This window comes from Engraulis encrasicolus, chromosome 18 (genome assembly GCF_034702125.1).
Source record: "Engraulis encrasicolus isolate BLACKSEA-1 chromosome 18, IST_EnEncr_1.0, whole genome shotgun sequence".
Lineage (NCBI taxonomy): Eukaryota > Metazoa > Chordata > Actinopteri > Clupeiformes > Engraulidae > Engraulis > Engraulis encrasicolus.
Window position 1 is genome coordinate 10,129,935 of NC_085874.1, and position 27,500 is coordinate 10,157,434.

Here is a 27,500-nt window from a genome sequence, read left to right on the forward strand (position 1 = left end):
GACAGTGAATGCCACTAGTGTAGCCGTGAACACTGGGCAGCACTGTGATCAGTTTTTCAGATGATGCTATAGAATAGTTGCCTGATTATCATAGACTTGCAATCGAGATTCGCCGCCGAAGGTGTTGGGTCACTAGGAGGGCGCAGCCTGGCTAATAGAATAGTGTTTCTCAATAAAAACATTTTTAGATCGCGGACCACTAGGCCTCAAAACATTTTTTTTTCCAGGGACCACCTGTCGACTAAATGAAAGGTCTCTCTTTCTCATGCTGCAAGTTTGGATCCAGATCGCTTTTTATATCAATTACAGGCCTGTCTCATCAGTAGTGACTTTTTTAATTGAATCGATTCATTGTAAGTCTGTGTATAACAATACTCAAATATAAATACAAATGTAGCCTCAAAGTACACTGAAATCCTTTTGCACAAGCCTTGAGTAATACAGGTACATGTGTATGGCAGGAAGACTTGATCAATGCTGAAAGCTCAGAAAACATTGCATACTGGGTGCTGTTCTTTTTTCTTTCTTTTTTCGTTTGTTTTTACGTCTTGGAGCGAACAACACATTTCGCCCAGTGTGTCTTCAGGTTCGCCTATTTTAGCTTGCCCTGGAAATCCAGACTAAAGTCCTCTCGCAGACCACTAGTGGTCCCCGGACCACACTTTGAGAACCACTGCCATATGCTTATGTTGGTTCTGCACTGTGGAATAAGTTACCTTGGCCACTCAAAGCAATAAGTAGTTTTAGACCGTTTTAAGCAAAACTTGAAAAAATGGTTAAAACAACAATCCTAGACAGATTGTCAACATTGTGTCTGGTGCTTTCAGAACCATTTCAACGTAAAACTTTTTCTATGTGTTTTGAATGAATGTTGGTATGAATATGTATGTATGTATGTATGTATGTATGTATGTATGTATGTATGTATGTATGTATGTATGTATGTATGTACGTATGTATGTAAGTACGTATATAGTGTATGTAAGAATGCTGCCATATGCCCCTGCTTCCTACCATCTGGGACCACAGTGGAAATAAGCCTTATATATTAGGGCTTTTTGTGTCTATCCCTGACTATATCTTTGTTTCAAGGTATGGTTTCAGTTGCTGAACCAGCAAACAGTCAAATAAATCCATCCATCCATCCATCCATCCATCCATCCATCCATTCCTTCGTTCGTTCGTTCGTTCGTTCGTTCGTTCGTTCGTTCGTTCGTTCGTTCGTTCGTTCGTTCGTTCGTTCGTTCGTTCGTTCGTTCGTTCATTCATTCATTCATTCATTCATTCATTCATTCATTCATTCATTCATAGAACATCAGCCTGGACTTGCCATCACAATTGACAACTGACCAAAAAGTGACAGTGCATTATATACAAGCACCTTTGTAAAAGTTAATGATATGGGTAAAATCAGATGCACATTACAGAGTTCACCCCTACCATCAGGAATCAGTTTTCGATTCTCAGCAGTTCCAGACCCTCTGTATGAATGAACATTTTTAATTTAATTAGTGCAGGGTTATGGTAAGACCAGGCTAACAGAAAAATGGACCAACACAGGAGCATACAGCAAATACAGCAAGTATAGATTTAAATAAATCATCTCGGTCATAATGCTTTTGTCATATTTGTATGTGAGAGAGTTTTTCCAGTTTTTCAACTTGCAGTAATAATGCCCCACATGGCAGGTACTTGAGGCAATGCACACACATACACGCATGCACGCGCACACGCACACATACAGAATATAATCAATTTGTACCAGGCTAGTACGAAATTCCGAATTGAATGAATTTCCATTCAAAATTATGCCATAATATGAACACTAGGTGGTGCCATTACCTTGAATTTCTTTGAATTTAACCTACACCACCCATTGAAAGTACATAGAACACCACCACCTAGTGTTCGTATTATGGCATTACTTTGAATTGAAATTCTTTCCATTCGGAATTTCGTACAAGCCTGGGGTGCGATTCTCAAAAGAGAAGTTACAGTATATCACGAAAGTGAATACACCCCTCACAGTTTTGCAGATTTTTGAGTATATCTTTTCATAGGAAAGCATTACAGAAATGTAACTTTGACACAATGATTAGTGACCTTTTAACAACACATTTAACCGCTTAAATTTCTTGTTCACTCAGAAAAAAACAAAATACAGTCATTAATGTTTGAACATGTACTCACAAAAGTGAGTACACCCCAGATTAAAATCCGGTAGAGAAGGGGCTATGTTGGCTCGAATCGTCTCGAAATGAAACGAAATGAAAAGGGATGACAAGGGAGGTCATCAGTGTGCGTTTCAACCTTTCTTTGCATTGAACTTTTACATTTTGAGTCTGCATCTGGCTTAAATAGATTGGTGTGAGATTTGAATGCAATGCTATGGAGAATATCATGATCTGCTTCAGTAGTCACAGTGCATGTTGACATGCATGTTTCTTTTAGGTGTATTTCAGATTGCCAATGTTGACAGCATTCATGCATCCCCAAACCATGTCAGTCCCACTACCATGCTTGGCTTATGAGAGGATACACCTTTTTGTAAAACTCACTTGTTTACCACCACACATGCTTGACACCATCTAAAGCAAATTTGTTTATCTTGGTCTCTTCACATCACACAACATGGTTCCAGTGATCCATATCCTTGGTCTGTTCATCTCTCTTGAGACCAAGATAAACAAATTTGCTTTAGATGGTGCCAAGCATGTGTGGTGGTAAACAAGTGAGTTTTACAAAAAAGGTGTATCCTCTCATAAGCCAAGCATGGTAGTGGGACTGACATGGTTTGGGTATGCATGAATGCTGTCAACATTGGCAATCTGAAATACACCTAAAAGAAACATACATGTCAACATGCACTGTGACTACTGAAGCAGATCATGATATTCTCCATAGGATTGCATTCAAATCTCACACCAATCTATTTGAGCCAGATGCAGACTCAAAATGTAAAAGTTCAATGCAAAGAAAGGTTGAAACGCACACTGATGACCTCCATTGTCATCCCTTTTCATTTCGTTTCATTTCGAGACGATTCGAGCCAATATAGCCCCTTCTCTACCGGATTTTAATCTGGGGTGTACTCACTTTTGTGAGTACATGTTCAAACATTAATGGCTGTATTTTGTTTTTTTCTGAGTGAACAAGAAATTTAAGCGGTTAAAAATGTTGTTAAAAGGTCACTAATCATTGTGTCAAAGTTACATTTCTGTAATGCTTTCCTATGAAAAGATATACTCAAAAATCTGCAAAACTGTGAGGGGTGTATTCACTTTCGTGATATACTGTATTAGCCTGTTAGCAACTTCGATAATTGCCAATGGGAAAATGCATTGAAAACAACAAAGTAGCTAATGTAGTAAGCAACTTTGGTTTTGAGAAATTCACCCCTGATTTGTACTGTATTGTCCAAGATAAGTTCACCAATGGCGTGGCCCCGATCTGATGAGCTTTTCAACTTCTTCTCTTTGAAGATCTTCTATTTTCTCATGTAGTCAGTGACCACTGGACAGGCCAGCCCAACCGGGCGCTAAGCAACACCAGCTTACAGGAAGTTCCTCAGCCGGTGTGCCCCGACTCCCCGGAAGACTCCTTACCGGACGAGCACGTGGTGGTCGTGACCTCAGCAGAGCAGGAAGAGGAGGAAGAAGAGGAAGAGGAGGAGGAGGAGAAGGAGGAGCGGGAAGAAGAAGAGGAGGAGGAGGAGGAAGATGAGCACTCACAGCAGGAGGCATTCAGTAGCAGCCAGACGTTTGCCTTGAGGTACAACTCGTTATGTTTGCTGACGCTTTAGCTTACGTACCCTGATAGTGCGCACTGCTCCATGGAACCTGAGAAACGCTCGGTGGAGGGAAGGGTGAACTGACTCAGTTAAAAAACATGCTCCATTTTATCTAATGGCTAACATTTGTTCATGATACTTGAAAAATGCCGTGGGAGGGGTGAATTCTGTTGATGTTCAATATGCACACCTCTCCCTCATCCCTCCCCAGTTTGCTGATTAGCTAGTGGTCTGGTAACAAGTCAAGTCAAGTTACAGTAAGTTTACTTTATTGTCAAAAATCTATGTGACAAGGTTAGCACAGAAGTTTGAAATTGCGTTTGACCAGTCTCCAATGTGCATTTAGACTAAACATAAGACATAAACAGTAACTTAATCACACACACACACACACACACACACACACACACACACACACACACACACACACACACACACACACACACACACACACACACACACACACACACACACACACACACACACACACACACACACACGCGCGCGCACGCGCACACACACACACACACCTTGTACAGTAAAATCTAGCATACTGATACATGAATTTACATTCTTTCTCTGACACATTCACACACACACACACACACACACACACACACACACACACACACACACACACACACACACACACACACACACACACACACACACACACACACACACACACACACGACAAGACCAAGCCTCTCCCACGACTCCAGTTCCACCCAGACCTTCTGTAGGGATGAAATTCGTACGACAGGATGGTAACACCAGGTTACATATCTTGACACTCGGCAGCCATCCAACTACTATGTTTATAAAAACACAAGGGTGAGGTATGTGTAGGGATTTTCTCATTCAGCCAGTTTATGGTAATTAAAAGGTTCTAAGCGTTAAACGACTATGTTTTTTTGAGGCTACAAAAAAAAATCAGCTACTTACAGAGTAGTTGTTTTAACCACCAGAGTTGTTGCCATTTTTGTTTCTTAACATGGAAATGAAAACAACCAAAATTGGCAACCAACTGAAGGGCTACTGTAATTCTAAGCATGCACTACTACATTATGTGTCACATAACTTTTTTACAAGAAGAATGTTATGTAAGAACGCAAACGCTTTCATGTCATGGATCACTTTAGCTGTGTCTACCCTCTCTCTCTCCCTCTCTCTCTGTTTGGGTTTCTCTTTCTCTGTATCTCTCTTTCTCTCCCTCTCTCTTTTCCTCTCTCTCTCACCCTCTCCCTTTCTCCCTCTCTCTCACCTACCCACGTTTCAATTGGAACCCAACTGCATTTACCTGTAGTAAATACACAAATGTAAAAAAAGGCATAAATAAGAGCATATAAACTTATACTGTTTTTATTTCCAGCCAAACGACTATACACCACCAATGCATCCCATTGCACTGCATAAATGGCATGTTTTGATGAGGTTTTTTTTGTCAGCTCACAGTGTGGCCTTGAATTAAGACCTTCCTCTCTGGTTACCACAGGGAGGGGACTAACATCGAGGTGCGGGTGGAGATCGAGGCCCAGCCGCGTGGTGCTAGGCAACCCAGCCTCAGCAGCGTACTGTCCAGCCAGAGCCTGTCTGGAGACGGAGAGTCTCTGCACCAATCCCAGGAACCGCTGTGTGCCTCCTCCCACCACCAGGCCGGGGACAGAGACCTCCCGTCCACAGCAGCTGCTGAGATGCTGAGCGTGTCTGAGCCCCTGGGGGGCGGTGGGGGTGGCGTGGAGTATCCCACCTTCCCGCTGACCTTCTTTGGAGAAACCACACCACCCCTCTTATAGTGATGCTGGTCCTGGTTGCACCCCATGCACACCCCTGTCTCACCTGCCTTGATTAACCACCCCCCCCCCTTCCACTTATTCAGTGCTAAGATGGAACAGTGTCTGGATCTTGGCCAGAACCCCCCTCCCCCCACCTTGGCCCTGGAGAGGAACCCTGGTCTTGGTCCCGGTTCAGAAGCCCTGGTTCCCCTAATCCCAGTTATGTTGATTAATTAAACCACGATCCAGATGCTGTTCCGGATCCGGTCCGCCCATGCACTGACACCTTCAATCCAATTACATTTGAAGGACAAGTGCCATCAGTTGGCATACACATAATAAACATACACTTCCACTGTTTTCTATGGAAACCGGTAGTCGTTTTTCCTTCTTTACTTCAAAAACGGAACTGGTCTGACCTCGCCGTGAAAAAGGCTAAATGATCAAGGCCCACGACTTCTTCCCCAAACAAGCAACCAACCACTTGACTCTTTCTGTGCCTGGAAGCCACGTGGGTTACGATAAAACAAGGGGACAGTGAAATGAAACGAAAATGTGAGTGAAGAAGCGAAGGAGAGCGTAGAGCAGACAGACTGAGAGCCTTGAGAGACACATATGACTTTGAGAGAAACAAGGACACGGGCCCATGTAAGTGCCCAAAGGCAGCTTCCCCAATGCCATAAGGAGGATTTCAGCTGAAAAAACTAACTGAATGAATAAATAAATCAATAAATAAATAAATCAATAAATAACGGACTCACTAATAAAAGAGCATGTTTGTCAGCTAGTCTGATGGGAATTTTAGCCTTGAGTTTTCCTCCTCTTTTTTGATGTTTTTTCCCCCTCTTTCTTTTAAAGGACGTGGCTTAATGAAAGCTTTGCCTTGGTGGCTCTATGTATTTTATTTATATAGTATATGTTTCAGCCCTCCTTTTAAGCTTAACTGTTGGAGACCCTCCCTCCCTTTCTCCCGCCTCAAAGAGAGTTTTCAATATTTTAGGAGTACGATTTCCCACCCGCAAGGATGCATAGCCAAAATTTGACTCCGCGCAGTAACCGTACCCTAGCGCAGCATGTCTGAGCAGATGCTGCCTTTTGGCCATTGGCACTGCGAAGCTACGGGCTACCACCAATAAACAACGTTTCTAATGGGCTTTTCCCATATGCTCTCTCTTTCTCTTTCTCTTTCTCTCTCTCTCTCTCTCTCTCTCTCTCTCTCTCTCTCTCTCTCTCTCCCTCCCTCCTGTGGTGTGTGTAGTTCAATTATGCAAGTCTTTTTACATAAGTCCTCCTTAGCCCACCAACCCTGCTCCTTCTTTGCCCCCACTTTAGACTAGGAAGGCTAAAGTAGGCCTTTAGAATGTGTTACTATGGGACAGCTGAAGTCCCAATCAACACTCATTTTTTTTCAACAGCATAATGAGGCCATGGGCCGTGTGCAAAACCTTCACTTGTTCAATACACACTGTGCTGTGTAGGGAAGAACACAATGCATCTCAAACCCTTAGTAGTAACACACGACATAGACTGTACTGTACTATGTAGTGAATGAGTCAAGATTTAGGACATAGCCTATGCCAGTAGTTCCCAAACTGAGGGTCGGGAGGGACGCTAAGGCACTGCCTATGCTGTCAGTGTCCGCCCTTGGAGTAAACCTCACTGTATGTGTGACACTAGAGAAAAAGGTTCTCCAACACACCACTTCCAGACTCTGACGAGTGAACGTCCTTGACCTGATTGATGGGTGGATCATACGCTGTATAGTTTTCAACCAGGGGTCAGTGGCCCCCACTGTTGGTCTGTGGCAGTATTGCTGTTGGTCCGTGACTTGCTATGCAAATAAGTAGGCTACTACAAATATAGGGTATACGTAAACAGAGTAGTCTGTGGACTAACTGCTCCCTCCGAATGGTGGTATGTGGGCCAGAACCAGTTGAAGACCCCTTATCTTGCCAACAAGGCCCAAAAAGGTTCTTGGAAGAACCCCGTAATCGTGTGGAATCGAGTGGAACTAACTTGGACGTAGCCCTTTTGCTGTACCATCTGAGGCACATAACATAGGGCCTTTAGTGCAATACGACTCGGTCATTGCCATTCTGGTAACAGCAAATTTATAAGTTATAAGTATAAATTTATATTTAATGGGTTAACAAGGTTACATTTCTTAATTAATTAGTAAAAAAAAGGTTTTAATTTCATCCCCAGGCAGGGGGGTGCATGAGTGGAGTTTGGAGTGAGGAGATTATCATTCTCAGGCAGCTTTTACTGTAAGTCCTGTGAGAGCCAGAGAAGCTTGTGAGGTAACCACTGACCCCCCACTGCAGTGACATCATTCAACACTGCCCCTCTAAACCACGCTCGCTCGCTCGCTCCCAAAACCTACTTATGGCTGTTCTTGCATTGCCTGGTACCAGCTCAGCTCTCTCTCTCTCTCTCTCTCTCTCTCTCTCTCTCTCTCTCTCTCTCTGTCTCGACTCAACTCACATTTTTTGTCGTTTTTCCACTGGATAAAAATATCGCTGTTCTGTGTTGCACATGGTATTGCATACTATTTGTTGTATCGATTCTGTAAAGGTTTCAGGGGTGTTGAAATGGGTGACATATTACTATTACTACAGATGGTTAAGTCAACCAGTTGCATTTTCTAAGCAGTGGGTGCATCAAGTATGAAAACAGCGAGTAAAATGGAGTGGCTGATGTGGTAGGCTACTAGGGCAGCAGAAAATAGACTTTCTTCACTCAGTTGAGGTCTGGGGTGTCTGTGAACTGGGTGTCTGTGAATGTTGACAGAACAATGTTTTTGTTCAGTTTGTTCAGTCCTATAAAATGTTTTCTTAGTAGGATTAAAATGAGGTTCTTTGATTTATAAAAGAAATGCAGCTCAACTTCCTCATATAACTCTTGTGCTTTTTTATTGACCATGGTCCTTCACTGACAGTTGCTTGATCGCTATCTGCAAAGCAGTCTCTTTCCTCCAAGTCCTTGAAATGTTTGATGGATATTTTGTGAAAGGTCTGATCCTTAAAGGCGTGTAGATGAATGAATGGATGGATGGATGGATGGATGGATGGATGGATGGTGGATGGATGGATGGACGGATCGACCATTGGATTGGTAGTCCTAGATTTTATTTTTCACAGAATACGGACCCTATTGTGCACTGGACAGTTTTATGGTGCAGTTTTGGGGTTTGTTTGTTTGTTTGTTTTTTCAAACCACTACGCTTTTCAAATCAGCCAGCCGTGCTGTTTAGAGCAATAGTGACATCCCTCACCTCAACGTCGAGTAGAGATGAGCAGACATGGCTGCGTCTGCCCTCCAGTTGGGCCGCTGAAAAGCACCACGGGCCGCTAAAAAGCTCCACGGGCCGCTGAAAAGCTCCACGGGCCGCTGAACAGCACCACGTCCCGGAGTCCTAGACTAAAAACCTCTCAGCATGCCAGCAGCAGCAGCAGCAGCAGCTACAGTACCCCTTTCTCTGTGATGACAGGACAGGACATGCACATGTGATGGGCAACAGAAGATGTGAAAAGGCAAAACTGTAGGATCTGTAGGCTCCTTTTTAGAGGTCTTCTATGGGAGCTGCACTGGAGGGTTTTTTTTTCCAGTTTTTTTTTTCTTTTTTTATGAATGGGGAGCGTGGGGCAATGAGCTGCTGCATTAATAAAAGATTCCTTCATGGGAGATTAAACTGATGTCTGTGTTCTTGTCGATTTCATGTTTTGTAACTATGTTGCCACCCAGCAGTATCGGTACCATTGAAGTGAGTACATAATGGGAAATATCTCCAGACAACAAATATTAAGTCAACCATAGATAGCCTGTGGTTGATACAAAGTAGTAAAATGATTAACAACATAAAACAAATAAACTATGAGAGGGAAACAATGGGAAAAGGTAAAGCTTTTGGTGTCATTGGTATGGGCACTCTTTACTGGATATCACTGTGGAGACCTCATTTGACTCAAATGTGGTAAATCACCAATGGGAATCACCTTTGATAAATTGCTCTTGTCCATAGGACATGAATTAACCAATGAATGATGATATTTGTGTTTTAAAAAGCCACCTGTTGCATCTTGTTCACAAAGGTAAAGACAAAGGGGCTGTTTGAGGACACTAGAAATATTTGCAAAAAAAATGATAAAAGGTTATCCCAAAACACCTACATGTAGCTGTACTAATTTCAAGGATTTGTTATGTTATCCAGAATTCTCCCAGGTCTGCAAAGGTTTAGCAAGGTGTCAGATCCATAGTATTGTGTTACTGCTTTGTTGCATCTGGTATTGGAGACCTTGACCTTACCACAGATACAGTATCATGACATGTATCACAGGTATCATCATTTACAGCAAAAGGTTTAACCCTGTGCAAGGTTTGAGGTGAAGAGCAGCAGGTCCTGCCGAGGAAGACCAAAAAACCCAACAAAGCACACATCCATGACACTGAAATTGGAAAAGGAAAAAAAATATGAATCTGAAATTATTCTAGATGTAAATCCAGTTGAAAATATTGGAGGGAATGTGAAATCTGTAACAATCCTGCACATGTTCAAGAGGTTGAACATATTGCAAAGGAAGAGAGGGGGCAAATACCATTGTCAACTATGTATTATCCAGTTATAGGCTACATAATTTCCTGTAGTAAATTATGAGATCCTACAGGGGGCAGTAGAGGATAGCTTCTCCCTGCAGTGATTCAAAAAGATTTTACAGGGATGCCCCTGGAGTGCTGGCACTAGGAATGCCCCAACCTGCAGATCTATCTATCTATCTATCTATCTATCTATCTATCTATCTATCTATCTATCTATCTATCTATCTATCTATCTATCTATCTATCTATAACAAACGATACTATAAAACCTTTTTGTCATTTTACCTGGGTCAATAATCTATCTATCTATCTATCTATCTATCTATCTATCTATCTATCTATCTATCTATCTATCTATCTATCTATCTATCTATCTATCTATCTATCTATCATTTTACCTGGGTCAAGAATTAATTTTATCTATCTATCTATCTATCTATCTATCTATCTATCTATCTATCTATCTATCTATCTATCTATCTATCTATCTATCTATCTATCTATCTATCTATCTACACCGTTTCTATTGTTTCTGCATTTTGTACGTCTAACTGAAGTCACATTAAGTCCATTGCCAACAGATAGGCTCTGCATCAGAGCTACTGAAAATGAAATTCAGATTTAACAAATACATGTCACATAGGCTATTGAAAATACGTCCCCATCTTCAGTTCATATTGCAATTATTGCACAGTGGACTGTGGGTGTGGCGGTTGAATGCGCGCACCTCCCTCCAGTCATCCATGCCATGGCACAGGATCGCAGGCGTGAACGGGTTAACAGTCGTGCGCGGCGCATCATTGTGTGTGTAGGCTATTTGAACCATTCCGGGGGACCGGGGAGAACTCCTGTATAGGTGCCGTAGCCTTGGTTCTGCCTTCGTGCATCATCGTGACGCCCAGTGCTTGGTAGTCTATTCCACCGTTATACGAGAGAAGGAGAGAGCATCCACCTGCGTGGAGAGCAACCTCACAGCATGGATGCGTTAAAATCAGCCGGGAGAGCCATCATCAAGAGCCCGGGAGTTCCACGCCACACATGGGGCACTTCCAAACACGAAAGTAAGTGCTGCAGCTGTTTTTTTAATCATTAGCATATGTCATACCCAGCAGCTTAGCAGAGTTGTTCTTGTGCCGGTTTGGAGGACAGTTAATTAGGCGCGGTAATGTGGATGAGCTTCAGGATACTGAGTTGAAACAAAAAAGTGAGGAGTCGGGAGATCTGACACCAATCTCGCATTTGTGTCGGATTAATTGTTTGTTAATAGTGGTGTGTCTATTGAATTGGTTCCTGTCCACTCTCCCCACATGGTTTGTATTTACCGGGTGCTGATGCAGCGTGCAGACTCCTTCAGTTTCACACCTCACGCCTGTGTGCCTGTGTGTGCTCATTCAGTTTTCATAGTCCCAGCATATCCCATTATTCTCAACTTCACCTCACATTATTAATACGCAGTGTTTACCTATAGACTTGTGTATAACAGTTGTCCTTCCTTCAATTTTTATTTGTTTTACATATTGAGCATTGTCTAGACATTTCCACAATAGTTAGCCTAGTGTATTGTTACATGTATACAGCTGTAGCCTATTCAAACACGTGTTTATCTACATTATTCATGTTAAGTGACACATGTATTCTATATTCTACAGTAGCTCTCTCCCTTTGAAACAATAAGAGGTAGCCTACTTTAAACATAGGCCCTATGTGCACATGTTTTTCTTCAACTGTCATGAAGCAAAATACAATGTAAACATAGGCAATTGTCAGCACAGGGAGGACACTTGTATTGTGAGAAGCACTCTCATTCATTTGTTCTTTCACACTTAACTCTATATTCAATTTGGATAGGCGTAAACTGCAAATAACTGAGCAGTTGTTGAGTTGTAAAATCAAATCGGGGGGATGGTAGTTATATTTCCAATAAATGAATAAAGAAATAATGTCCAACTTCAGTGTTCAAATGGCACAAGGAATGGAAGTGGGGTGCTTATTTTTTTTTTAGAAATTATAGCTATTTTTTAAATTATTGTTATTATTTCAGTGGGAATGCCATTTGCCATATTCCCCCTACAACTTGAGCACTGACTATAAGAGAGATTGTATAAAGATGTTATTGAACGGAATTGTCCAAAATGTTTTGGTATCCTGAAGCATTTTGGATCATTTCATTCTCTCAACGTTGTGGGAACAGTTTGAATCGTGGCCCTTCCTCTTCCAACATGACTGTGCACCAGTGCACAAAGCAAGGTCCATAAAGACATGGATGACACAGTCTATGGATGAACTTGACTGGCCTGCCCAGAGCCCTAACCTGAACCCAGTAGAACACCTTTGGGATGAATAAAAGTGGAGACGGAGAGCCAGGCCTTCTCAACCAACATCAGTGTTGGACCTCAAAAAAAAGGATGGAAAAGAATGGTCAAAAATGCCTAGAAACAGACTCCTCATCCTTGCCAATAGCCTTCCCAGATAAGGTGAATCTTTAATAGCTGCAAAAGGAGGAGCTATATCTAGGGATGCATGATGTATCGGCCAGATGTATCGGTATCGGCCGATATTTGACATTTCTCAACACATCGGACATCGTTGCTGGGCCGATGTTAACGCTGATGTTTTTTTTTTTATATGTTACAGTTCTAAAAGATTGGACTTGACAGTGACTTTCATTGTTTGTCTTCTATTTTGTCTCTATTTTTTTTATTTAATTTTATCACAGGGTGTTAAAAAGTTGTTTTGGTTTCCAAATGTTTTTGGAAATAAGAGGACATTCAAAAATTCAGTTTGTTTACATCATTGTCGGTCTGTATTAAATGTTATCTCTTAAATTTTTTTTTTTAAAAAAACATCGGTATCGGTTAATATTGGTTATCGGCCAAAACCGCAATATCAATATCGGATATCGGATATCGGTATCGGCCGAAATTTTTCACATCGTGCATCCCTACCGATATCATATGGAACCCAATGGGTTAGGAATGGGATGGCAGTTAAGTTCATATGTGAGTCAAGGCAGGCTAGCGAATACTTTTGGTAATATAATGTATATACTGTATTTGACTGTTTGGTGGTATGTTGTCCATGCATTCTCATTTTGTCATCCCCAGCCTGGCCTCTATTCAACCTCTCTCTAGTCTTTTTCTCACCTAAGGATTAACTTTCTCAGCCTAATCCTGTTTTGTGAGATTGCAATGCAAATGTGTGCGTGTGCGTGTGCGTGTGTGTGTGTGTGTGTGTGTGTGTGTGTGTGTGTGTGTGTGTGTGTGTGTGTGTGTGTGTGTGTCTGTGTCTGTGCTTGTGTGTGTGTGTGCGTGCGTGCACACGCGTGTGTGTGCTTCTGTGTGTGTGTGTGTGTGTGTGTGTGTGTGTGTGTGTGTGTGTGTGTGTGTGTGTGTGTGTGTGTGTGTGTGTGTGTGTGTGTGTGTGTGTGTGTGTGTGTGTGTGTGTGTGCGCTATTCAACGCCACTGCCGAAAGCCACACATAAGTGTGTGTGTGCGCGTGTGTATGTGTGTGCATGTGTGAGTGTGTGTCCATGTGTGAGTGTGTGTCAGCTGCAAAAGCCAGGAGTAATTGTGTGTGTGTGTGTGTGTGTGTGTGTGTGTCTGTGTCTGTGTCTGTGTGTGTGTGTGTCTGTGTGTGTGTGTGTGTGTGTGTGTGTGTGTGTGTGTGTGTGTGTGTGTGTGTGTGTGTACATGGGCATACCCAACTCCACTGCCAAAAGCCATACGTGCCTGTGTGTGTGCACACCATAGAAAAAGAGAGAGGGAGAGTGGGTGGGGGGTGTGGGGGGGGGGGGGTGTAGATGCGGGGCCCGTGCTGTGAGGGGCCCTGAGTGGCATCATTAGTGACAGCAGAGCAGACGAGGCGCCTCAGCATTGCCCCCGGTCAGGAGCCCTGTCATTCTGATGGGTGTGTGTGTGTGTGTGTGTGTGTGTGTGTGTGTGTGTGTGTGTGTGTGTGTGTGTGTGTGTGTGTGTGTGTGTGTGTGTGTGTGTGTGTGTGTGTGTGTGTGTGCGTTTGAGTGTGCGTGCATGCATGTGTGTGTGTGTCTGTGTGCATTTGTGTGTACATGAGTGTGAGCCCTGTCACTGCAATGTGTGAGTGTAGTGTGTGTGTGTGTGTGTGAATCCTGTCAGTGTGATGTTTGAGCCTCACTCCCCACTACACTTCTCTTCTTTGCCACCTCGGGGGATAACATGCCCTTACAGCCCCATTCCGTGTGTGTGTGTGTGTGTGTGTGTGTGTGTGTGTGTGTGTGTGTGTGTGTGTGTGTGTGTGTGTGTGTGTGTGTGTGTGTGTGTGTGTGTGTGTGTGTGTGTGTGTGTGTGTGTGCCACACCGAGAAATTCAAGTTTCTCAGCCAAGCAGATTTTCCCACTTCTCACCCCTCCAAGCCTGTGGACATGCACACTCGACACGCACACACACACACACACACACACACACACACACACACACACACACACACACACACACACACACACACACACACACACACACACACACACACGCACACAAACTTTGCTGACAAACAATGCAGAAACAAGTGGAACATGATAACAAGACAAAGAAGAAACAGAAGAATTTGGAGATGAAAAAGAAAAAAAGATGAAAGAACTGCAGGGGCAAATCTAGAGAAAAAAGAAAGAAAGGTACAGGTAGCCAGGTCTTGGCCGCCTGCATAATCAGCTGGATGGACTATTCAACTCTGATCGCGTGCTTTGCGGGGGATCAGGATACAGTTACGATGGATTAATTTTTGAACAGCATGCCCGTGCGCAGTCCCAGTCGGCCTGAATGGAAAAGTAGATCCCTCCCCTGCTCCCACTGGCGATAACTTAAGTGAAAAGTAGATCCTTGTCTTGCCTGGTTGATGGGAACCTACACTAGGAATTAACACTGACTCTCGATGCTGTGTGAATGAAGAGAAAAGGCAATGAATTAGCTGTTGAATCACCTGTTCTGTTTCAGGGGCGCAAAACGTAAAAAATCATGTGCTCTTGGTCAAATGCTTTTTTTGGGCTCAGACATCAGGTGGCGCAACGGCATCTAATGCCCATGAATTAGTTAGTAATTGGTGGTTGATACGCTGCAATGAATATGCTTGGTAGATAGTCCACTAAAAACAAACAAGCAATAAAATCCATACAATAGTGGCACTGACAGTCGTTGCTCCGCCCTGACGTGTGCTGCTGCTGAAACATCACTGACCCTTATACTGGTGATAGGTGATACCCTCATGAATTCAGAGTAAACACTATGGTATGACGAGCCCTGGGTGGCTAGACATGATACCTTGAATGGAAAGCAGAGCCTGGTCTCGATAAGGTGTTGGAAGCTGAGGACATGAATGAGGGCTGGATCACTCTACATCTTGGGCGGGAGAGGAGTGATGATAAGGATGGAAAACAGATATCCGTCCGTCTTGCTTGGCTAGGGATAGTGTGAATGAATGAATGAATGAATGAATGAATGAATGGTTCAGAGATCACATCTGAGGACTGAAGATGTAGTGTAGTAGAGAGTTACTTTATCGATACCCGGAGAAAATTCAGGAAGATTAAACATCTCAGTCCTGTTCATTCTTTGACTTGCCTACATCATAGCAACATTGATATGACATTACTTTTGACATGGCATTGCTGAGAGACTTAAATAACAGATTAAGACTAAGTCATCATTACCATTTTGGTAATAATAACCTTGTCATAGTCGCGCAGTGCAAAGACGTTTGGTCAGTGGAGAAAAAAGAGCCAAGGAGATTCTCATTCATACAGGCCATGGTGGTCAAAGAACTTTGGGTGAAAGGTTGCTTTTGGTGAAAGTCTTTACTGAAAGTGTTGGTAACACTTTATTTTAGGGATACATCTATTAGCACTAATACATACAGTGTTAATGCCTGCATAAGTAACTTGTAAGGCATGTACTAAGCCAGGGGTGTCAAACTCAAATCGACAGAGGGCCAAAATCAAAAGCTGGAGCGAAGTCGCGGGCTAAACTCAATATATATATATATTTTTTAACAAAAATGGACTAAAAATGCTCATGTTTAAATTCAACCAAATAGTTCAAATGTGCCTGCACATATTCTGTTGAATTTGAGTGTGAGCTGCAATGGCCTGGGCCCACTCATATTCCTGTGATATAAGCATTTTCATGTTCAACTCTTAATAAAATACACATTTGTGGTGTATGAGGGCCACCTGTAATACACATTTGAAATTATCTCGAGGGCCAAATAAAATGGCTCCCCGGGCCAAGTTTGGCCCCCGGGCCTGAGTTTGACATCCCTGTACTAAGCAAACGCTAAGGCCTACTAGGTCCTTACTAAGTTTAAATTGGTAATAAATCCCCTTTTTCATGAACAAGACATTTGCGAATACATGCCTAAGAAATGTTTGATTTTGCTTTGTACATGCCTTACAAGTTACTTATTAAGTGAAAGTGAAAGTGAAAGCCCATTGGGAAACTCCAACTCCCATTTGTCATTGTGACACAGCACTCCACAGCACACAAGTGAACAATGCACACTGCACACAACGAAATTGCATTTATGCCTCACCCGTGCAAGGGGGCAGCCCTCAGTGGCGCCCCATGGGGAGCAGTGCGGTGGGACGGTACCATGCTCAGGGTACCTCAGTCATGGAGGAGGATGGGGGAGAGCACTGGTTGATTACTCCCCCCACCAACCTGGCGGGTCGGGAATCGAACCGGCAACCTCTGGGATGCAAGTCTGACGCCCTAACCGCTCACCCATGACTGCCCATGACATACTTATACAGGGACATTGTATTTATTAGTGCTAATAGATGTATCCCTAAAATAAAGTGTTACCTAGTCTTATATGAAAAATATGGTTAAGTCCAGTTTCTTTCTAATTTAGCTCATTTGACGGTTGTAGATTATTGTTTTGGTTGCTTCTGCTCTGTTACCGGTCTACAGTCCAGTACAGTCTCACTGCCTGGCATGAGAATGAGGACAATCTGGCATTTTTTTTAGCTTTTTAGATTATTTTTCAAACATGACAGTGGGAGAGAGACAGGAAACGAGATGGGAGAGGGAGCTGGGGAAGGATCGGGATATGACCCAGGCTGGAATCGAACCCAGATCGCCGGCGTAGTAGTCCAGTGCCCAGCCGCTTGAGTTACGTTTGGCCCGTGGCATTGCAGCAGTAGTGAAAGTGTGAAAGCGACGCTTGGCTTCCACACCGCTTCAAATGTTTAGTTGCACAGGGGTGTCATCACCTTGCTACGCCTCCACAATGACTCTGTTCACAGATAGCTAGGCAGCGCCCTCCCCTAGTGACGCAACACCCTAAGCGTTGCTTCTAGTCAGGCCAGGAGCAATACAGATATCGTTTCTGAGCTACAGAAACATCGGGAACTCCTCTGACTTTGTCGGGAAGCAAACAAGTAGGAGTTTGTAGGGAGTAGGGAGTTTGCATCTTTATGGATCACCTTTGATCACCTACCATATGGCAGGGTTCTCCATCATTTTTTGTCTCGTGTACCCCCTAAGCCTTTTCGTCATACCATGAGTAGTACCCCCTCACTATCTCTTCATCTATCCCAATGTGACTGTGCTCCATACATGTATTATTATACATTTTTCCCACGTACCCCCTGCAGTATGCTTGCATACCCCTTGTGGTACCCCTGGTTGGGAAACTGACCTATGGAGCTGTATTAGACCAACTCTCCAGACAAAGCTATTTTCTAGGTGGGTTGGAAAAGTGGAGGAGATTTGATCACACTATCTATCGCCTAATGATTCTCACAGTTTTTAAAGGTGCACTGTGCAGGAAATGGTCAAAAAAGGTACTGCAACTATGCTGCTCATTTAAACCGGGCTGCCTATTGCCAAATTTGATCTTTTCATGAAAGTTTACTAAGTAATAAACTAATATTTTCTAGTATGGCCCAAGTACAGTCATTTTTGCAGCTAAATGAAATTCAAAATGGCGGACCATGGAACAGATCCCCCTTTTCATGTATGAAAAGTGCAATTTTAACAGTCATAATGAATACTTAGAATTTGATGGTGGTGGTAAGTATTCATGAAACAGGTAATATTAGTGAATGGGTGGCATGAACTAAAAATCTTGAACAGTGCACCTTTAACTGGGTGCTAAATCCCACATAAAACACTGATGAATGAAGGAAGAGAAGGACAGCGCTCTCCAGATTTGTTTTGTTTTGTTTATTCGCTTATGAACATTTCGGACAAACCCATATTGCATGCTGAAGAAGAGCTTTGCCTGAAACATTAGTGGACGAATGAACAAAGAACAAACTAGAGAGTGGGTTCGTCCAGTTTACTAGGCGGTCATTCTCAGCTTCAGGACAGATTGGAGGGAGGTGTCTAGAGCATCCATACCATATACAAAATAAGCACTGTGTAATAAGAAAATAAGCTGGCCATTAAGTATTATATTCCTGGCTGGAAGAAATTCATGTACAGCAGCACAGAAGTGGAATGTTTATAAATGCAGTGCGAGGAGAGATGCTGTGCTTGTCATCTGTGTGAAAACATTGTGTGATATTATGTGGCTCGCCTCTGGTGAAGGACAGGGAGCTATCCTGGCATTCAGCATGAAACCATCAAAGCTGGCATACTCCCAGGTGTCAGTTCTCTCTCAGTTCTCTCTCAGTTCTCTCTCCCTTTCTCCATCTCTTCGTACCTGTCATAGAGAGAATATGACTGTGATATTCAGTGTTTTGAAAGAGCCATTCTGTCAACTATCACTCGCCTGGAAGAAGAGTCAGTGTTATAGAAACGCTGAATAATTTATGACATTTGTTTGAGGCTTAGTCCATTATTGTTTTGCATTTTTAAAAAGACTTTGAAAACTTAACAGAGGAAACGGAGGCGGTTTAGTCTCTTTTTTTGCTTGATTAATATTTAAAAAGACACCAGAAAGGGAGAGGGTGAAGGGCGCAGAAAGGAACCTGTCACATGAGAGAAGGACAGAGTAAAAAAAGCCGCTGTCACTCACATGATTTTGTCTGTTAACCCAAAAACCTCAGAAATATGAGTAAGGCAACGGTGCCCTTGTTCTGGTAGTTACTTTCCTGCTTATCAATGTCACAAAGAGTCAACATGGAGCCACAAAAAAAGAAAGAATAAACCCAGTTCACGACAGTTTATCCACTTGCATGTGTCTGTTAGCCCAGAAACCTAAAACCGTTATTAAAGAAATAAGTAAGTAAGTCAATAATAAAGAAAAAAAATATATATATATTTTTTACCTTTATTGTGATAGGACACTGTGAGAGAGACAGGGAGTTAGTGGAGAGAGCGATGGGGAAGGATCGACAAAGGACCCAGGCCGGAATCGAACCCGGGTCATCTATCATTAGGCCACAGCAGGGCCAGTAAATAAAGCAAATGAATTAAATAATGCATGTAAAGAAGAAAGATAGAGTGGAAGAGGAAAAGGAAACTGTCATATAAAGCAAGAATGGAATGGAAAGGCCAAAGCCCCCCATATGCATTTGTGTGACAGCCCCCAAAAAATGTGTGTGTGTGTGGTGGGGGGCTATGTGAGTCAATGGTGAGGGAAGTGTCTGCCGGTGACTGCACATCAAGGTCAGAGTCAGACAGACAGACAGACAGACAGGCAACATGGATGAGGTGGCACATGCTTGGCAAGGAATGTGGTGGCACTGTCCTCCCTGATCATGTCAACCTGTGCCAAGGGCTGCGGTACAGGCCACGGGTAATGGCCAAATCGCTCAGAAAACTCTCTTCTGTTGACATCATCAAATGTCAGGGGAAATGAAGATGTTTGACATGTCTTGGCCTACATTCCTGACACATGTATTGCTGGGTTTTGTTTTGTGCTGCTGCTCAGTTTGTTGGCCTCTGTTGCATTGTGTCTTGTGCTACTGGCTTGTATGCTGCTGTGTTGCTTTCCTTTGCAGTGCTGCGTTGAAAAGTGCTATGTTATATGCATTGCTATATTGTGTTACGTTATGTTGTGTTGTGCATAAAGTGTTGTGTGGGGTTTTGCCCTGTAGTGCCCATCACTGTGTTGTGTAATCTGTCAATTGTGTGTATGGTCTTTTTAGTATGGTGTTGAGCATGTGTTGTATTAGGCACGTGTTCATGTTGTGGTGGTGCCCCACAATATGCTGCCTGCACTATGTACTGAGTCCATTATGTTTTTATTGTGTATAATAGTTATCATGGTCTCTTTAATGGTCTTTATCGATTATGCTCTCACACAGCCAACAAGAATCTCCGTACAAACATTAAACTGTAATTGCACTATAATGGCAGAGCCTTTAAGCTTTACAACCATCACAGGTTGTCCTGTGCTGTGAAGTGCTGTGCTAGGGGGTTAGCTGCTAAAAGAGGCATGTGACTTTTCAACACTGGAGAAAAACCAGAATATCTGCACAAACATCAAGCTTTACATAGGCCTACAGGTAATTGCACCATAACGACAGAGCCTGCTTTACAGAGTGTTTGTGTGTGTGTGTGTGTGTGTGTGTGTGTGTGTGTGTGTGTGTGTGTGTGTGTGTGTGTGTGTGTGTGTGCGCGTGTGTGTGTGTGTGCGTGTGTGTGTGTGTGTGTGTGTGTGTGTGTGTGTGTGTGTCTTTTTCATTGCTGTTTGTGCTATGTATGACTTCACAGTAAAAGTTGCAACACACTAACTTTACAGCTATCAGTTTGTGTGTTGGTGTGTCTTTTGCATCTCTGTTTGTGCTATGTATGACTGCACAGTAAAAGTTGCTGTGTTCTTGCCTGATTATCATAGACTTGCAATCGCGATTCGCCGCTGCCGAAGGTGTTGTGTCACTAGGAGGGCGCAGCCTGGCAAGCAGTGTTCATTCAACACTGTTCTGAGCACATATGGCCTACTCAATTTAGGGTTAAATTCAACCCTTTGAGTGTTGAATTAACAAGCACAGTTGAATTTAACACTAGTTTAGAGCATATATGGCGTCACAGTGTTCACATTCAACACGCAAAGAGTTAAAATTTAACACCAAAGTTGTGTGGGACCATATGTACTTATAGTGTCTTATCAAAAACGGAGTTCAAGGCACTCTTCTTGTGCAAAAATGATTAAAAAGCCTTTAAATAAACATGGCTATTAATTTAAAAACATGAGGGCAGAGACCCACGCATAGCGGCGCTGAGCCTTCTTCAGGGTACTGCTCAAACAGGATTTCCTTTTTATAATAGTGTTTAAATAAGACTGCAACATTTACTGTATGAGAACACTACTTCTCTCCCCTCCACAGTGGCTTTTTTTGTCACCTTTGTTGTTGTCGCGCATGTTACCACTCACTCCCGAGTGTTTTCGTCGCTCGTCCCCTCCATTTTAACACCATTTTTTGGCACTCCCTCTCTAGCGGTGCTAGACAGCGTACACACACTCAAGAGCACTTTATTGACGCGGAACAACAGCTGTGCCCCTGTCACGATAAAGGTCATAAGCGTAACAAATATCACCCCTCCCGTCCTCCCGCCCATCCCAGCCAATCGATATGTTCACCAATCACGCCGGCTCTAATTTACAATCGGCCCCGGCCAGTCATCAAGAGCCGCCACGTCACGTCGCTGGGAGATGGATTAGAGGCCTGAACTGATTGCCATTCTGTCGCCCATGTGAATGAGGCAGAGTGTCCACGGAAAATATTAATGTAATGCTGTGAACTGTTTGTGTGTGTGTGTCCGTGTGCCTGTGCGTGTGCGTGTGTTTGTTTATGTGCATGCATTTGTGTGTTCGTGCATGTTTGTGCATGTTTATGCATGCGCGTGTGTGTGTGTGTGTGTGTGTGTGTGTGTGTGTGTGTGTGTGTGTGTGTGTGTGTGTGTGTGTGTGTGTGTGTGTTTGTGCGTTTGTCTGTGTGTGTGTGTGTGTGTGTGTGTGTGTGTGTGTGTGTGTGTGTGTGTGTGTGTGTGTGTGTGTGTGTGTGTGTGTGTGTGTGTGTTTGTGCATTTCTGCATGCGTGCGTTTTCAGTGAGGGATCTGCCAGTGAGTGCCTGTCTGCAGAAACTGTTAACAAAAGACAAAAGTGCACACACCTGCATTGAGCCCACGTTCCTTCCCTTTACCCTGTTTGAATGACACACGAAGGAGAGATTTTCAGTGAATGCATAAGGCTGAACTCAGTGTCACACTTCCAATTATCAAGAGTGCCAACACACACAAAGACATGCGCACGCACGCACGCACGCACGCACACACTTGTATGTCCATTATTACAAAGGGTACTCCTATATGCATGTGCAGTAACTACCTGAGTGATGTGCTGATATGACTTTTTACACACACGCACGCACGCACGCACGCACACACACACACACTCGTTCTCTCTCTCTCTCACACACACACACATACACACACACACACACACACACACACACACACACACACACACACACACACACACACACACACACACACACACACACACACACACACACACACACACACACACACACACACACACACACACACACACACACTGCTGTCCTTTGTTACTCTCCTCCCTTGGGCCTCTGTATGTATGTAGTTGTAGTGATGTGAGATAGAATGGCATGATGCTGAGGTGACACTTTTCCCATAGACAAAATTGTATTACATAGTGAATGGGATTGAATGAGATGGGGAACCAAACACCATACCGCGGAGTACACAATGTGCAGTATGTTACTTTAAAATGTCCTGCACACAGTAGGAAAACCTCCCCTTTCCTAATCATTCGTACCATTACCATTACGCCAGGCAGTGCCTTTGCTAACTGAAGTAGGTGTTTGTCTACAGACCAGATGCAAGTGTATGATTACTACAGTATGGGTAATCAATACGCATTTTTGTTATCACACGCAAATGATATACCCACCAGTAATAGATGAATTCAAAAAAATATGAATGAATGAATGAATGAATGAATGAATGAATGAATGAATGAAGGAACGAAGGAATGAATGAACGAATGAGTGAATGAATTAATGAAAGATATGCCCGGTGAACACAATTAGATGTACTAATCCTTTTCCTTCTCTACTACATCGCCATATCTTTCTGTCTACCCCCCCACCCCATCTCTTTCTACCCCCCACCCCCCTCTCTCTTTCTCTTCCTCACTCCCTCTCCCGCCACTTCATGGCTGTATTGAATTTGTGGAGTGGAGGCAAGGACACAAAAGGGAACATTTCCCCTCTCTGTTGTCCCCCTTTGTTTGTCCCTGTGTGTCCCTCCCTAATCATTGCTCTGAGGCAGGGCCCCGCGTTGTGAGGGCCGACCCCTCTCCGCCTCTAGTCTCATGATTACTGTGATTCACGTCAGCTGGAGTCATGGCTTGCTGACAGCCCTGTATCCCCAAGTATCCCGAAGTATCCCTCTCTCTCCTTCCCTCATGCACTCTTTCGCTCTCTCTGTTTCTCTGTTTCTCTGTCTCTGTCTCTGTCTCTCTCTCTCTCTCTCTCTCTCTCTCTCTCTCTCTCTCTCTCTCTCTCTCTCTCTCTCTCTCTCTCTCCCTCCCTCTCTCTCTCTTTCTCTTCCTGTCTTCCTGTCTTTTTCTTTTTTGCTCTCCATCTCTTATGTTCCTCTTTGGCCCTTCCAAGTAAACATGGTCACAATTCGCCCTTCTGTTTACTGTCAGAGTTGACTTCATTTGTAAGGCTATTCCAAATGCAGTAACAGTAATGGCAACTCCTCAAGTGTAGGCTACACGGGGTGCCAAGCACAGTAAATGTTGGTAAGTCTATTAAACACGCAATATATCGCTGAGTCTGCAGTCTGACTGAAGTCGTTACTAATGTGATCACGTTTTCAAGATCGCAGTGAGTGGATTAGTCAAATTACTTTTTAATACATCTACTGGCGGGCTGATGTTGAAGCCAATTAAGTCTCTCTCTCTCCGTCTGTCTCTCTCTCTCCCTCTCTCTTTCTCTCTCTATCTGTCTGTCTCTATCTGTCTCTCTGTCTGTCTGTCTCTCTCTCTCTCTCTCTCTCTCTCTCTCTTTCTCTCTCTCTCTCTCTCTTTCTCTCTCTCTCTCTCTCTCTCTCTCTCTCTCTCTCTCTCACACACACACACACACACACACACACACACACACACACACACACACACACACACACACACACACCTGTCCTATAGTATGTGCAACCTTGGCCGTGCAGCTTGGCCCACTCCCCCGTCGGCTTCCCTGTCCATGTGGCATGTGGTGCAGGACTGGGTCATCTGCTGGGAGTGAATCCATCACTGTCATAGCATATCTGCCCCTTTTTGTTCAAGCACAGGTTTGGAAATAGGGACACTGTTATGGATGGTGGTCAGGGACACATCTTCTCCCCGCTGCTCTCGTCCCCTTACCTTGCTGTTAGATTTAGACCACCAGGAACATCATTTCACTGCTCACTCTACAAAATCCCTGCCGGCTGTCGTGTAACAATTGCTGTATCTGCCCATTTTGTTCCAACCCCAGGTCTGGAGAAAATAGAGGCGCACTGGGATGGATGGCGGAGAGGCACATCATTTCGCTGCTCGCCCATCTGGTGTCATTTTTGTGCCTGCCAGGGAAAGTCAATCTCACCTTTTTAGTAGCAAGTAGCGACTCTACACAGAACTATGTCGGTCCGCTGATATGTGCTGTGTGTTGGCTGGGCCATCTGATTTTTTTTTTCGTCTTTAGTGGGATTGCATGCAGCATAGGTTTGTGGACCGTGTTTTGGAGCGAACTACATACAAAACCAGAGTGCTTCCCTCCCACAGAGTTGGTGATATTTTGGGGATCTGATGAAATGTGGGTGCCCAGAAACGTCACATAAAAAACAGATTAAAAAAAAAAAAAAAAAGAATCCATTCAAGACTTACATACATCCTGGAGTATCTGCTCTTTGATGAAACATGGAGAGAGTGTCACTAGACGCCATTGATTTTAAACACATACCAGTATATCGCCCAGGTTTTTTGACTTGATGCTTGCGTGCCCTTACGGCCAAATTAATGGTCCCAAAACCAGGTTATGCCTTCTGGGGTTTGTCAAAGGAACTGCCGCATTGGGTAGAGTAGTGTTTCTCAACGGGGGCTCTACAGTCCCCCAGGAAGTGTTAGGGGATGTCCCTCAGTTGCAAATGGGGGACAATAGTTCATTTTATTTTTGAATACTAAAGGGGTTGTTGGCAGGCTTATGATGAGTTCAATGGGGCGTTATGGGTGGTTTATGATTAAGTGGTGGGGGTGTTTGTTCAAAAAAAGGTTGACAACCACTATAGGGTAGAGGAAGCCCTGGCCTTGTCACGGAAGACTAAATACCGAAGGCCTCCCCGGCTCCCTCAGTGTCTTCTTCCACTCCATGTGTTTTTTTTTTCTTCTCTCTCTGTCTCGAAGAGCTGTGTGCCCTTTCTTTGGCACTGTCGTCAGTGACTGTCAGGGTCTGATAAAGGATCTAAGCCATTCTGGAGTTATTGCTCTGGGTCTCAGGGAAATATCGCTGCATCACAGGAGTTATTATGAAGCTACACAGCATTTTCTCTTTGTCACAGCCTGTGAATAGCTCTCTCTCTCTCTTTCTCTCTCTCTCTCTCTCTCTCTCTCTCTCTCTCTCTCTCTCTCTCTCTCTCTCTCTCTGTGTCCTTGAGCATGTTCTTGAATTGGTGTTCTTGGCCTGTTATCACACCATGCATAAGGATGTTGTCAGGATTAGAGCTTTTTGAAACTTGTAAATAGTCTCGCACACCCCAGTGGCAAATCTAACCCCCAGGCTCTCTCTCTCTCTTTCTCTCTCTCTCTCTCTCTCTCTCTCTCTCTCTCTCTCTCTCTCTCTCTCTCTCTCTCTCTCTGTAACGTCTCCACAAAAACATCTACTGTATGTCCCCTTTGATTTTCTCCTCCTCCTCCTCCTCCTCCTTCCCCTCCACCTCTCCTCCTCCTCCCCCTCCTCATGCGACCCCACTCCAACTCTCCTCCTCCTCCTCCTCCTCCTCCTCCTCCTCCTCCCCTCTCTCCCTGTACGCCCCCTTCAATATACTGCCAGCGGAGAATAGCGGTTCCCTGTGGAGGCTCCTCTCCTCCTGGAGGTTATGAATAATACAGCAGAGTGGGATTTCTTCATCAGAGGAGGCGGTGGGCTGCGGTGCGGGATGCTTATCCCTTTACCAGACACAACACAGGCTAAGCAGCAAAGGCATACAGTGGAGTTGGGAAGGAGAGAGAGAGAGAAGAGAGGGAGGAAGAGGTGGATGAGAGAGGGAGTGAAGGGTAGTGATGGAAGTGTGTATAGAGAATGGCATACAGAGGCAACGGAAGAGTGCAACTGTATGTGTGACAAAAGACAGTGTATCAGAAACAATAAAAGTTGTATACATGTATGTGGGAAAAGGGGGGATGAGATGCAGCTAGGGGAAAAGAACACAAGGACATGAAAAATATAGGGTGGAGAAGAAGAGTGCAGGGAAAAAGGTGACAAAGCCACAATGTGGCATGAGAGCAGTGTGAAGAGATTTAGAGTAGCCTATATGTACACAATAGGCCTACATTTTACTGTACTGCAGCCAACACACCAAATGGGACCACAAATCGTTACAGAAGCCTTGGATCTCCACTTTTTTAACTTGTTAATTTTTAAATAATTATCATTTCTAAACAAACATTGAATTAATACTGCAAAACCAAAATGATTAATCTTTCCCCACTGCCATCGTGCTATTAGTCCTGATAAGAACAATCAGATGGTTGTGTTGTTGTCATGTGGTTGTGTTGTTCTCATGGGAACCAGCAGATGTACTGAATGCCAGCAGAACGTACATTACAGCTTCTGTAGCCTCTTACATGTAATGCACCACGTTCCACCAGTGGCATTTCACGCGGGCCATTTTTTCACGCGATGTAAATGCAAAACGCCAAAACAATGACTAAAGAAACTACTGGCCTACATTTCAGCCATTTATGTTTTGATTACATAACATTTTACCCATGACATGTATAGTACATTGTCATTTATATATACAAATGCAGTACAGTGAATCATTTCTGTTTGCAACACACTTTTCATTCCTCCCTCATGCAGCGGTCTATGCAATGAAAAAAAAACAAAAAAAAAACAAAATAGGACCACAGATTACAATTTAGGAGAACTGTGAAATTGTTGACGCACAGACAAAAAGGGTCTAAGAGAGTTTTCCCCACACACATAGGCGTACACATTCTACATTAGGGGTGCTGGTCACAGGGCCAGTTTTTCAAAATTCCTCCCAGTAAAAGGGCTGAACAACATATTACACATTTATGTCTATATTCACATTCATTACACATTCATTTCTATATGTAGCCTGATGTCTCCTCTGCTGTGTCAATGAAGGCCTGTCGCCTAACTCATTA

The 27,500-nt window shown here is 43.6% G+C and overlaps 2 protein-coding genes across 4 annotated transcripts in view; both read left to right on the forward strand.

The window, feature by feature from the left end:
* si:ch211-278j3.3 (E3 ubiquitin-protein ligase RNF19B) overlaps positions 1-8,940 on the forward strand; it is a 48,838-nt gene extending 39,898 nt beyond the window's left edge. For all 3 annotated transcript variants that reach the window (XM_063222972.1, XM_063222973.1, XM_063222971.1), the window contains 2 exons: positions 3,483-3,771; positions 5,286-8,940. In XM_063222972.1, coding sequence (XP_063079042.1) covers positions 3,483-3,771; positions 5,286-5,586 — 590 coding nt within the window. In that variant the 3' untranslated portion in view covers positions 5,587-8,940. The remainder of the gene's footprint in view (positions 1-3,482; positions 3,772-5,285) is intronic.
* A 2,116-nt stretch (positions 8,941-11,056) lies between these two features.
* si:dkey-71h2.2 (low density lipoprotein receptor adapter protein 1) overlaps positions 11,057-27,500 on the forward strand; it is a 99,113-nt gene continuing 82,669 nt past the window's right edge. The window contains exon 1 of the mRNA XM_063222650.1: positions 11,057-11,222. Coding sequence (XP_063078720.1) covers positions 11,138-11,222 — 85 coding nt within the window. The 5' untranslated portion in view covers positions 11,057-11,137. The remainder of the gene's footprint in view (positions 11,223-27,500) is intronic.